The 14,713-nt window shown below is 37.1% G+C and overlaps 1 protein-coding gene across 33 annotated transcripts in view; it reads right to left on the minus strand.

Moving 5' to 3' along the window:
- CD44 (CD44 molecule (IN blood group)) overlaps positions 1-14,713 on the minus strand; it is a 65,000-nt gene that overhangs the window by 31,085 nt on the left and 19,202 nt on the right. For all 33 annotated transcript variants that reach the window (XM_083838424.1, XM_083838423.1, XM_083838425.1 and 30 more), the window contains exons 2-6: positions 9,437-9,602; positions 6,281-6,417; positions 4,589-4,660; positions 4,085-4,324; positions 2,790-2,885 (exon numbers count right to left, since the gene is read on the minus strand). In XM_083838424.1, coding sequence (XP_083694550.1) covers positions 2,790-2,885; positions 4,085-4,324; positions 4,589-4,660; positions 6,281-6,417; positions 9,437-9,602 — 711 coding nt within the window. The remainder of the gene's footprint in view (positions 1-2,789; positions 2,886-4,084; positions 4,325-4,588; positions 4,661-6,280; positions 6,418-9,436; positions 9,603-14,713) is intronic.

Genomic DNA, 14,713 nt, shown 5'->3' on the forward strand with positions numbered 1-14,713 from the left:
ATATGGATACATGGCTTCCTTCCATATATAAGATACCAATGCAGATGCTTTCCTGTCAAATCAGCCAAAGCATGGACATAAGATGTTTTTCCCAATAATGACATTTTTTAGAGAATGCTCCAAACCAAATAAAAGAAAAATCCACTACAGCATGGGAGTGTCTACTATATATGGATGAACAAAAGCAGCCGCAGTTATTGTTTGAGTAACTAGCTCTGATAACTCAGGGAAGTATCTCATCAATCAGCTACAGAATTTTATGATATCTGATCCATGGCACATCTGGAGATGAATCATAACTTGTTAACAACAAAGAAAAGCTTGTTTCAGCTTAGAGATAAAGAATGTCAATGGCAAAGTGCTTGCAGTGTATTAATCTGGACTGTGCACTTGATGGAGAACATTGCCAATAATGCTCAAAGTCAGAACAATAATGAAAGGGTAGTGTGAAAAACAAGGAGATGTAACAATTTCTTACTTCAGACCCATAGCAATGACTTATTTTGATCAAGGTAGGCATCTTTTCACCAGACTTTAAGTTTACAAGTAAGGTGTAGTATAGGTGGATAGCCACTGGTTTTGTCTAACATTCATACACTATAGAATTAGACAGGTAAATTTTTACCTATCTATCTGAAGATATGTGCCTAATGGGATGAAGTTTTTTTACTTGCTTCTTAATTTTCTACTTTCTTGCCAGTGGGGTTTTCTCCAGTAAATTAAGTTCTGGCCAGGATATTCCAATGAGCCTGCACTGTTGCACAATGCAAATACTAGACACTGGGGCATGACTTTTATTTCTCTTTTTGTTTTTTCTTCTTGTAACTTTCTCCTATGATACAGAATATTTTATGACTTCTCATGGAGATGCGTAGCATATGTTTAACTTGTGAAAAAAGTGCTAAATTACTCATTAGCTTATAGTACAGTAACATTAAAAAAAATGAGTCTATTTGGTTTTAAAGTGATATTGCTAAGCAATAGCTGAAGCTATCAGAAAATCTCAGGTGCAGTACTTTCATAACATCTTTTTTTTTTTCCTTCCCTAGAAAATCAATCTGCCAGCCCGAAACCAATAAGAAATCATGCCAATGCTATCACTTCTGTAATACAGATATATCAGCATTGATAGTTTTATTACATATCTCTGTACTTGACTTGATCTTTTTAGATGTTAAACACCTCTAGTTTTCCTTCTGTAGAATACCTATGTCCATGATAGAGAACTGTTAGCAGCAGGTAGGGACATAGATGTTTAGAATCAATATATTTGATAAATCAAGTAGTAAAAGCAAAACCAAATACTTTCCTAGAATGCTGCCTAGAAACAATGCACAGTCTTTTGCAGTGGGTGAATAAACATCTGTACAGGCAAGCACTAAGTCACACAAGCATACAAAAGCAAATAAATGTGAAATCACCATTAGTGTCAACCAGACAAACTCCCCACTGTTGCCAGACGGGATTTTTTTCCCCATTTCAGGCAATACTCTGAAGCAAAAACTCACACTAGAAACGAAACTTAGAAAATTGTCTACTTGTTTTCAAGGTTTGGGGAAAAATCATGCAGATACATATATACATATTTCCATTTATATCTAGAGGTGTTATTAAACTTCTCATCTTCTGTGACGAGATGCTTTGTTGAATGATTTTGTATTTCAGTAAAGCTTTTGCTAACTGTATACAATACACAATAATTCTTATACTATGCTGTGATTTCTAAATATAGTAACTAGGACACTGACCCTCCAAGTTGCATAGACCATTTTACTATCTGTCAGCACCCAAAAAACAACCAAGCAAACTCATCACTATCATGTGCTTCTCTGGTGGGAAAAAAAAATTGTTGGTGGGAAGAAACTTTCGTTTTTATTGTTTTTGACTACAACCACCCGTCATGCCTCTATAGATCTCCTCTGTGAAATTCAAATGCTCCTCTTTTATGTCCTTTTTTTTTTTTTTTTTTTCCCTTTTTTGGTTGGTTGCAAAGATCTATATCACTTCAAAAGAAATTGAGCAAATACATGTACAGTTCCACTTTAAGAAAAAATAAAATTACTTCAAGAGGTTTTTATTTGCTGTAGTTGCTGTGCACTACCTATTCAATAAAAGCATCACATCTGTTTTTCCCACTCAGCCCAGAAATTGGCTAATGTTCTTCTGAGCCTTCAAAGCCTGCAGAGACATCACAGGCTCAAAATGGTTTTTGTGCATCTTGCCACCAACAAGAACAAAATTAATTTTAGTATTACACAAGTGGGTTGGCAACTGAACTACCACTTATAGCATTGTTTAGGTGAGTGAGTCCATGGTTTTGACATGGATTATCCACTTTCACAACCATAAGGATATTAGAATCACAGATGTACTTTTATCACAAATTGATGACAATGTCCTTTTCTAACTCTGAGGTAGGAACAATGTGATTTTGAGTGATAATTCGTTACACTGATTTGTGGTACCTCATAAATATATGTAATAAAAAGGCAGTGGGAAACACAGAATAAGCCAAACAGCAGTCTTTCAGAGTTCATGTATAAACACTGAAGAAAAGAAAAAGCAAATGTTTTGGCTCCCTTTATCTCTTTAAATAAGTGAAAAAAAACTTCACCAGAAAGTGAAATTTATTTCTAAATTCGTCAGTCGTGAAAGTAGTGGCTTTCAATGTCTTTCCAAAATTGGAGAAAATGTATATTTCACCACTTACCAGAAAGCCCTGCTGAAAGAAGAAAGCAGTTTTAATACAACCTATAACTGATGTAGTTATTATAATGCATAAATCTTACTAGTACTTCCACGATGCCATTCATCATCTTCTTTGGCGAAATCATTAAATCCCGTCACCAAAGAGATATCAGTTGATGTAGGAGAAATTTCATCATCTGTATAACGATGGATGAAAGATTACTATTTCATTATCTGAGCTGCAACTCAGTACTCACAACTACATCAATTATTCTATATTGCAAACTTCATTCCTTCTTTTATTAGCACAAGGGAGAAGAAAGATACAGAGGAGGTTCTTCACACAATTCAACCCCAAATATCTTTATTTTCTAACACAGCAAGATTATCACCAAAATAGGTTATTTCAAGATAAGCATATATTTTAGTGGTAATGAAAAATCTGGCAATGATTATTCAAAATCTTCATGTTATTCAATTCTAATTGTACCTGTGTATCATCTGAGGGTACAGTGAACCCAGAGCAAGAAGTGAAGTTAATTGTACTTCCCTTTCTACTGAGAAATATTCAGAGCTTTAGTCCAAAAAATTAAGCTCTGAATATTAGCTGAGTTGGTAAGAATTGTCATGGTAAGCAATTGAACTACATGGCATACACCTGAGAGAATGACTCTGATCCTAATTGCTCAGGAATAGAATGTTAGGAATTACCTTTCATGATGTGAATTATATCAAAAAAAAGCATAAGGTACCATTAATATACTGCTTCTCCTTTTTTTATTTTTATTTTTTTGCCTTTTTTTTTTACTGCTATATTTCACTGTTAAATTATTGGTGACTTGAAAGAAAGCCTGTAGTCAGAAGTCACACAGTAAAACATCACTGCCCTTAGAGGATGAACTCTGTATCCCTTAGGTTCAGTGGAGCTAGTCTTTTAGGCCTCTGATAATTTCAGCTATGCAGGCAATATAAAAGATGAAATAAAATACAAATCACCTTCACAAGAAAGCAAAATACAGGTAAGGTACCCCAATTCACTGATTTGTCACTGTGCTGAATGCCCTAGCAATGAGTATGGCATTTGTATTTGGTAAGGTTTCAGGAAATTAAAATTTGATTTTATCACCTAAAATAAGAAGGTATTAATAACATTTAAATTTGACTTTTTTTTATCACTCTGTGCATTCTGTAATATACTGCAGTAGAAATTCAGAAAGCTTTTTTTTTCTTTTTTTTTTTTTTTTGTCCAGAGACACACCTTTCTCCTTTCCCTTCCCACCCAGTGATACAAACTAGAGACGGTGCTTCCTATTCCTACATGATATCATTTACCTAGCTAGGTAATTCTTCACTTTGTTGTTTTAAAGAGGGTATAGTTGCCACCCATCATCCTTACCAGAATTTTTGACAGGAAAATCCTTTTCACCTCCTCCAGAAGAATGATCTGACAGATGTGAGACTGGAGTAACGCTTCCATAATACGAGGGACTGGATCTCCTGATGGAGGTATCCACTGGAGTTGTGTCATGTGATGATCCACTACCTACATTTTCATCATCCACACCTGAGGTTGAGGAGTCTCCACTATGACGTGTGCCATCTGCATTATAACGTGAGCCATCTTCATTGTCAATGACTGTAGGAAAGAGAATATTAGGCAGCTGTTAATACCCAGGAGCTACATAGCTGTATTTCAGTTATGATAGCTTAATTCCTAGAACCAAAAAAATACAGAAAAACAGTTGTGAATTAATATTAGTTTATTAATTAAAATTAATATTAATTTAAAATTAAGTAATATTAATGATTTTTTTTAAATAGCAATTGTTTTTAAGAAAACAAAACAAACAAACATCCTGAAAATGAAACAAATTGCAAGTCTTTCTAATCAATACAGTACCTATTTCACTCTGATTATTGAGAAAAGAAGTGTCTATTCTTTCAATTGGATCACATGCTTTGTCCCTTGTTTCTGAAAAAGAAGAAAAAAGAGAAAATATTAATTTAAGAACATTGAGAAAAAGTATAGTGTATACCAATATAAATTAGATTCAAAGACTTATCAAAATGAATTAGCTAGAAAACTTCCCCAATACTCCTGAAAATCACTTTGTCCTTTTCTAAGCATTATGTTTTTAGCTAGAGTTGAAGATGATGACATTTGGTTTGATTCCTTATCTGGCAGTCCAGAAAACTTCCCAGAAAATTTCCACAACTGTACATAATCACAGAAAGACATCTTGAAATCTGGACATATAAAAATAATTTCCAAATCGAAGTTCATTCACTGATCTACCTATGTTCCTTCTGCTCTTTCCCAGCTGGGGCACTTCAGATTGTTCTCTCGGCTAACCGTGAGATTCCCTTTTTCCATACCCGTTCTAGAAAACAGTTGCAATCAATGTCCATGAAAATAGCTTTATTCTGCCATTTCAATACACACAGTCCCTAACCCTCTAACCCACACAGCCCTAACCGGCAGCTCTAACCCTCTATAGCTAGAAGGACTGCATCCCTTCCATGGGGGCTCTGCACAGGGAGAGTGTGCCCTGGTCTGGTGAGCTCTGCTCACCCTGGCGGGCTTCTGTGCCAGGCTTGGGGCCACTGTCTGACCTCCTGCTTGTAGTGCCAGAAGGGGATAATACTTGAAAGTGTTTATAAAGCTCCAGTAGGGATGGGCACTACTGAGGCAGGTGAAGAGCCACACTGGGTGGTAGAGGCTGGTGATTCACCTAACTCTATGCCAATGCAAAGATGGCTTTTAATGATATGACCACCAAGAACAAAATCCAAGAATGTCGCTGCCATTCAGATCATCACTGAGTTTTGCTTTGAGCTCTGTATGATCTGTCTGTTTACATTGGGAATATCTATTGAAATTCAAGACACTTGAAGTTAACCCAGATCTTATCTTGAAATACTGTTTTCAGCATGCGCCACAAGATTATCTACATTTTCCTAATAATATAATAAGATATTTCCAACTATTACAAAGTTCAGGACCTTCAGTCTGCTTCTTGGCTGCATCACCACCTAACTGCCTAATGTCTGAACATCGGTTTGCCAGAGGCATCACATACACTGAAAGTGAGAACCATGATCCTCACCAGCTCCTAGCTTTCCAGAATTTGTAGAAATTGTAAGGACTAAGGGGACATGGGAGGAACAAAGGAGGAAGCAGACAGAAAGTATTATAAAAGGCGTTGGTCAGCATGCTTGTCCGACCAAGCCCCATGCCTTGTCACTGCAGCCTGCCCTACCCTCTTATTAAATCCTTTAATAGATTTTGGGATCTTTTAGATTCACCGTTGGGAGTTTTGCTGCACTAAATAGTTGTAATGAGCTGTTGTGAAGCTATTAAGATAGTCCTCAAGGCAGCAAATTCTTTAGTTGGAGAAACACTAATGACCAAATGGGTCAAATTCGTTGCTGGTATTATAGATGCACTTCTGGAGGCTGACAAAATGTATTTCTTCTCAGCTGAAGATCAGATGATATTCAATATAAAAGATCTCATTCAAGTGCCTTAGGAATTACATATATTCTTGTTATTTGATATATATCTAAAACACATCATAAAACATGTACATACCTGTTGCATTGTAACAATACGCATCATAACGGCCTGTTGTATTTGCTGAAAGTTTATAAATTCCAGTATGATTTGCTGCACAAAGATGATAGGGATTGATTCGTGGGATAACAATATGCCCCACTATAAAACCATACCTGGGAAGTACAGAGGAAAATGCACCACATTATATGCTATAGCAGACAACATAAATGCTCAAGATATCTCTAATATGAAGAAGATACCAATAAGACATTATTTTCATCTTTTTAAAAAAGTGCATGCATTTATGCATAATTTTTGTATACAGATGATGTTTCTTTCATACGTGTAGCTAAATCAGTCTCCAGCCTATGTAATGCAACACGTAGAGCTAAACCGATTTTAATTGAGGATCTCATTAGCTAGGATGATTGGTTCCAGAGCAAGGCAGTGAAAGTGAGGGACTGGAAAGTTAAGTGAACTTTTTATTCGGTGGGAAGTTGTATCACCTGACACTAAAGACTGGCTGTTTTTTTTTGTTTTGTGTTTGTTTTTTTTTCTTCAGGGAGTCACATTTTGTTTACTTTGAGCATAACATACTGCTCAGTGCCATTTCACACATAAATATTTGGGGCTCAATTTTATAGAATCTGATTAAATTTAGAGAATGACACACACTTCTTTCTATAAAGCAGATACCTTAGGAAAATATTCAGATACAACAGTCATTCATTCACATGTTCTTACTGTTTCTTTCAGTGGAACAACGTGGCTACTGTGTACAGAGCTCACACATTTCAGTGAAGACTGTAGTTAACAGAGCTTCACAAAGCACAATGCGTTAGTACTATTTTGCAATCCTGCAACACCTGTTTAATTCCAATATATTTAGCTGGGAGGGGTGATAGAGTGGTAACAAAACTGGGTTTTGGTTTGCTTTTTGTTTTACTTCTTAAGACATACAATTATCAGGAGAAATAAATTTCATAGCTTAGCAGTCCTTTTGAAGTTGTGAGCTCCGTTCCAGTTGCATGCCTAATGTGCAGATGCTTGCAGTTCTAAAACTCTGTAGTAGGTGGAATTATAAACTACTTCACTTACACTTCCAACTGAGCCTACAATGTTGACACTGTATAACCTATTAATCACCTTCTTCTCTTACGGTCTGTTGATTCACCTTACTCACTCACCATTCCACTTGTATTTTGGCTATTATGTGCAGTTTATTTTTTCTCTCCAACTCAAGCTTGATAAGAGCCTAGTCATAATGACAAGGACTTCTAACACAGGATCAGCAAATGAAAGTAAGAGGGTGGGAGGGCAGGCTAGAAGGGAGAGAGGGAAGAACCTACATGCCATACGTGTCCAAATCTGTCCTCTGCTAAGCTGTGAAGTAGAGAGAAATTCAATCATTAATGAAAAACTACAGCTCCCTGCTGCATTTTTTTCCCTTCTACTCCTTCCTTCAATTAAGTTTACATTTTAACTTCAGGAAAGGCTTTCTGCATTGCAGAATATTTACAATGCCAGCACTAGAGATCTCTAACAATAGGCTTTAGTTGGGTTTTGATGTTTTGTCTCTACACGTGGTGTAGTGATGGACATTTCAAAGTACTGAGGATGTGTGTGTGCCAATGTTAAAGAATGAACTTGCCTACTACATTATCCAGAACTTTTCCCTCACAGTGAACAACTGTCTCTAGTCTGTATTTGGCAGTATTTTAAACTACATTCCCACTTCTTGTGGAAGACTCTTTAAACACATACACCCTCAGGATTTTTCCATCCATTGTTCCCTGGTGCTAGAGTCCACCTCTTTCTCCATAGTGCATAACCCTAGTGAAAATAAATGTGCCATATACCATCATTAATGGCAATGCATGACATTTATTCTTGTATTTTCAAAGCACTGCAAGTATATCTCTTTGTGACAGTCAAACAAATTAATTGGTATGGATACTGCTAATTTGAAGGAGCTTTATTTAAATCTCATGAGTTTGTAAATCAAAAGGAAGAAATATTCATGCATCAGGAATTAAAAAAGTAAAGCACTACTGACTAATCTGAAGCGAAATAGTTCACATGAAATAATAGCAACCAGTATTGACACTACAGCTACTTCTCAGGGAATGACGAATTCAAGAATGTAAGTTAAAACCCACTTCAAATTTACAACTCCTGAATTCAGTCTTTCTTCTGCATTTGTTTAGAATGATTTGCATAGTAATGTATTACATATTTTGTACAGCAAAATCACTTGGTCTTCTAGTCTGACCTATTTACAGACCTCAGGACTGTCCTGAGTTGGTTACTGATTGAACAAGATGGCATCCTTAGGAAAAATATTGAATCTTGATGGCGTTTAGGTTAGACAAAGAATCTATTACAACCCTTGCAAGTTGTTTCAGCCAAAAATTACTATCTTTGACTAGAACTAGTGTTGTTGTACTAGTGTTCACTTCATTTTTTGAGTCCAAAATTATCTATGATCAACTTCCAGTCTCTAGGTGTATATTTTGCTAAACTGAGGAGTCCATATTATCCACATTTATTTCCCTATAAATTATTAATTACAGAAGGTATTTAAGTCACTTGACATTGGTGGGGGGGGGGGGGGGGGAAGGGGGTGTTAATTTTTGTCTCTCTACCAAAACCTCTCTATTCACAAATTACAAGAATGTGCTAATACCATCACCAGTTTTTCACTGCAAGTCAGCAGTTCACTCCCCACACTACTGATCTGATGCTTTTTAGTGTTGCTAGACAAGACAGAGTTCCCTATACTGTATATACCATCTGCAGTCTTTGACCCTACATCAGGTCATTAAAAATCATAAATACATTGCATGTACTTATCTTACTAGTCAGTGGTACAGTATGATCTGAACACCATCCTTATTAGTTTATTATAATCTCAATCTTTAGTTATCTTTAGATTTTATCTGTAGAAAGTTATGATTTCCTCAAGATGGCAAAAAGAATATGCAGTCAAGGACTTACTTATTACAGGACCCAGGGCAAACATACACATACAGAAAGATGTTTTGCTTGTTACATAATATAACTTACTTCAGGACTGATATGGCCATGTAATTAGCAACTAGAATGAAATCAACTGTAATTATTACACTGGATGGATAGATGGATGGACGGACAAACAGACACAATATATTATTTTTCCTAAAGTTTCTTTACCTGCAAGTTTCAAATCCAAGTTCGTGAGCTTTTTCCAACTGTTCTAGTGTTGACAAGGTACTATTGAGAGCTCTGCAAAGGTCAGCTGCTTCAGTTCGTGTGAGACTGTAGCGACCATTTTTTTCCACATGAAAAACTCCTCCATATCTGCAACTTACATTGAATTCTGTTATTGAAAGAAAAGAAAAAAAAATTACTAATTTTTGAAGTTGCTGCTTCACTGAAGACCTGAAAATGATTTATTTTGAAGTACAGTGCTTTCAATGCAAACTAATAACAAGCAGCAGCTAGCAATTCATTCAGAAAGAGAGCTAGCACATTAAATCACCTTCTCCATATTTACCTCTTTGGGCTCAGACATATGACCAAAACAAAACAAAACAAAACAAAACAAAACAAAAAAGGCAAGAAAAAAAAGAGTACATGTTTTTTGAGGTAGCTCAAACTTTTACCTTATAATCAACTGTAATGGTGCAGAAGATACAAATATGTCATGAAGGCCTTTGAAGCCACACTACCGTAAAATTTACTAATATTCAAATGAATTTTATAATATTTTGTTCAATACAGAATTATTTAAAGATGAAACGGTGGTATAGTCAGAGCCTTTATGATCATAAATTTCCTTAATCTTCTCATTGTGATACTTTCACAACGAATCCTTTCAAATTAATATGTCAATCCACAGTTTCAGAACTAGTTAAAGCTATGAGCCCTTATTATTAGCTAGACAAAAGAGAAAAGCTTGCACTGGTTTGGTACTATTGGATCTGCCTGATATGAAACCTAGGTGACCTGCACACATATTCTAAACTAGAACAACATCATGCTATTAAATACTCCCTGAAAGACAAATTTCAAACTCTTTTTATTCAGCCAGCATATAGAGAACCTTTGATTACTCATCATCTGGATGAACTTTTTGCTGCCTGATCTTCAGTTTTGACAGTATTTCTCTCCATTTTGAAAGGCTTTTTTTTGATGTACTCAGAACTCACTCTTGCATGCGAACATATTACTATCAACCCATCAGAATTTCAATATGTACTACAGCATCTTTAATAATAAAGGATGTCTTAGATGGATTTTAATTAAATAATGCTTTACAAGTTTACATGTGGAAGCAAGTGTATATGATGTACATTAAGAGGATAAATGTGACGAATAAAATAAAATAAAATAAAATAAAATAAAATAAAATAAAATAAAATAAAATAAAAAGTAGGTGCCATAGTTATATTGTACAATTTGTTTCCTGGCCTTTACCCTGGGAACCCTGAGCAAGCTGCTGTACATGCAAAGCATGCGGGAGGGGAGCATCTCATTCAATTCACTACAGACACTGAATGAAAGACATAAGGTCTAGAGGCTATGAGGTGATCACAATCCGTTCATCTCTATGTTGGAAAGATGCTGCCTACACAGTGCAGCATGTAAAGTGGGAATGACTGTATAATCTGAGCAAGGTCTGGCTGAGTAAAATGAGAGACAATATAAACATCTGTTTATTGTCTTATTTATTTATTTATTTTAAAAAGGAACAGCTAAGAAAGAGTTAATAATAATAACGTGGGCATAGAAAACGGGGAAAGAACAGGATGCTTCAAAGCAATGTGAATTAACTTTACTCCTGCCCCACCTTTCCCTCAAGAGAAAAGCGTGGTAGCAACTCCAGACTAGAACGACAACTGCAAAGCACGCTTGATAGGAGCAGCCTATTATTTGTAGTGAAGAGAGGAGCATGACTCATTTTTATCTTAATCTTAATGGGAACTCCACGTGCAAGAAAGGGAAAAATAGACCAGTCTTCAAATATTTAAAGGAGGTGTCTGTCTCTTCTGTTTGAAATAAAAGATGCCATATAATAACTACTTTCCTAAAACACCCAAAATGTAATTCATGCAAATTTGCATCGACACATTCTGTGTGGATAACAAGCAACTTTCTTAACATCATTTTTGCTGGATGGCCTGTTTTTTTCTATAGCAAAGATGTGAAAGCAAATGATAATAATCAAGGTGTGCACTCTACCTTCAATTACTTTTGCTCACTGGCAAACAGAGGTTATTCTATCTACAGTGTATCTACTCAGTGCTCCTGTATATTCACCACAGTTGTAAACTGCAAGGAATGTTTCTTTCCATGGGTAACAGGAAACAATCAAGGAAATGAAACAGCAGATTAGATCCAGACTGTACAGCATATCAGAAGACAACCATTATTCACAAGATAAGTAGGAGTCCAATAGTATTGCTGACTACACATCCAAAGGAAATCAAAAGCTGTGTATCAAATCTTAAGGGCCTTTATTGTAACAATGGAATTAATCCTTATCATTAGTTGGACTGCATGTCCACAAAAAGGATGTCAACAATACCAGTCAGTCCTACTTTATTCCCACACAACTATTTAAGCTGACGAAAGAATTTCATGTGAACAAAATTGATATACATTGCATAGCTGTTTAACATCTTGTTGATTACAGTTCTTAATAGTGTTTTTTTTCTTTTTTAATCATGTTATCCAAAAATACCAAGAGGACACAATTTTTAATTTTATAAAATTTATGCAAGACTAACATGTTTTCACAAAATGTCTTTATTTTGACACAGCTGTTTTCTTCCAGGGAGAAATAGAACCATAAAAATGTAGAATGGTTTGGGTTGGAAGGAACCTTAAAGATAATCTAGTTCCAACCCCCCTGCCATGGGCAGGGACACCTTCCACTAGACCAGGTTGCTCAAAGCCCCATCCAACCTGGTCTTGAACACCTCCAGGGATGGGGCACCCACAGCTTCTCTGGACAATCTGTGCCAGTGCCTCACCACACTCTCAGTAATTAATTGCTTCATTGTATCTAAGCTAAATCTATCCTCTTAAAGTCAATATTCCTTATCCTATCACTACACACCCTGATAAAGAGACCCTCTCCAGCTTTCTTGTAGGCCCACTTTAGGTACTGGAAGACCACTATAAGGTCTCCTTGGAGACTTCTCTCTATATAAAAGTAGTTTTATTAAAATTTCACTGATGATAGCCATGTCATAGAAGGCTTTGAAGGCAACAATGAGGGGCTGGTACAGAAGGAAGAGGAGGCTAACCAATATGTATTGTTTTCTCCAGAGAACTTCATGTCTTGCATCAAGTCTGAGTTTCACAGTCAGAACAGAAGCTAGTGGATTAACACAGAGTGATAGCCTCAGCAAGTTCCCACACATAAATTAAGAAGGAGTGACAATGTTTCTGCAAGTACTGGACTCAGACACACACAGCACTGCACCTGAGGATAGCTGATGGACTAGAGACCTTCTGCAGACACACCTTCACTGAGCAGCACAACATGCTCTAAAGCCATCAATATGTATACCTATAAGTCACAAATAGACATTCACATTGTAGATCAACAGACAGAATGTCAACAAACATTCCCATTATAGATCCCAACAGATGTCTTCTTACAACAACACAACTAAGAACTAAATATGTGCAGGAGGATGTGGCCCATAACTGCTGTGCAATGGAGCTGCTCTCACAGCTGCCACAAGTGACTTCTACTTTGGCTCTGAATGTTCCTGATTCAAAGCCTGACATTATTTTGGAAGCTGTTCACTCAGCAGCTGTATTCAGCATAAATGACCCAGGCAAGGAAAGGTCTTCTCTTTACATTTCCCGTCATGTTACTCTTGCCCCTGTAGCACAAGGCAGGCCTATGTTTCTTAATAAATAAGCATACTCTGTGAAGCTCAAGACAATGTTATATTCAGGGGTCACATCACAAAGACCTATTAGATTAATTAAAAGTAACAAGTTCAGTGATTTTGGAACAAGATTTTTTTGGAACATCAACCTTTCTTCCAGTAACTATGGGTTCATTTCTGAAGAACTTTCACTATGAAAGCAGATTACCACATATGCTTGCTTTGGGTTGCATCTGAGTCTTGCAACCCATCCCAGTTTCACTGAAATATGAAGTTCACTTTTGTTTAAAGGGAATTTGATTCAGCTGTCATCAAACCTCAGCCTATTTAGGACTTTAAAACATTAGAATATATGTATTGTTACCACCCAGAGATCCAGTCGGTGGGAATCCCATTTTTAGGCAGCTGATTCCTTAAACTCTGGCTGCTAAGAATAAATAGGATTATTTACAGAAATAAGTTAATTGAACTACTTGGAGGCTACGGCTATGCACATGTATGTTTTCCATGGAAATGCTGAGATGTTGTGGTTTAACCCGGCTGGCAGCTAAACACCACACAGCCGTTCGCTCACCCTCCCCCCTCCCTCTCTGGGATGGGGGAGAGAAACGGGAAAGTGAAGCCTGTGAGTTGAGATAAAGACAGTTTATTAAGACAGGAAAATAATAATAACAATAATAATAATAATAGTGATAATGGTAATAGTATTAACAATAATAATGTGTAAGAAAACAAGTGATGCACAATGCAATTGCTCACCACCCGCTGACCGATGCCCAGCCTATTCCCGAGCAGCCGGCCCCCCACCCCGGCCAGCCACCCCTATATATTGTTTAGCATGACGTCAGATGGTATGGAATACCCCTTTGGCCAGTTTGGGTCAGCTGTCCTGGGTCTGTCCCCTCCCAGCTCCCGCTGCACCCCCAGCCTGCTCGCTGGCAGGACAGAGCAAGAAGCCGAAAAGTCCTTGGCCCGGTGTAAACACTGCTCTGCAACAACTAAAACATCAGCATGCTATCAGCGCTCTTCTCATCCTAATTCAAAACATAGCACCCTACCAGCTACTATGAGCTACTTAACTCTGTCCTAACTGGAACCAGGACATGAGACTAGCCCAACAGTGTACATCCTGTACACTGGGACACTTCTGGGAAGCACGAGATGCATTGCACGTGCACTGACCATCTGCACTGCACAAACACGTAGAACGACCAAGCTCCCAGGAAGCCATACGCATGCAGCGTGCGAGATCACGTGGCTGGCCAGGAAACACTGGGGAGACATGTGGCAATCCGATTTGCAAAACTGGTTTCGAGGCCATCCAATTAGCTGGCACTTTGCCCTAAAGTAGTGTGGAGACAGAGCGCTTTGATTGTTTTTATTTTGACTATATCTTCCAAACATGCTATTAAAAGTGTTTGTAACACTTTTGCAGTATAGGCACTTCTGTTTGTGAAGCAGTCAGTGTGAGAAAAGGACTACAGCAGTACCTAAAACTCACATGATGTTTCACAGTCTCAACAAATTGCATAAATCCAGCATTTCCTCTATAAAGGCAGTAATTACCACATTTTAGAAA

Source organism: Anser anser (assembly GCF_964211835.1).
Source record: "Anser anser genome assembly, chromosome: 5".
Classification (NCBI taxonomy): Eukaryota; Metazoa; Chordata; class Aves; order Anseriformes; family Anatidae; genus Anser; species Anser anser.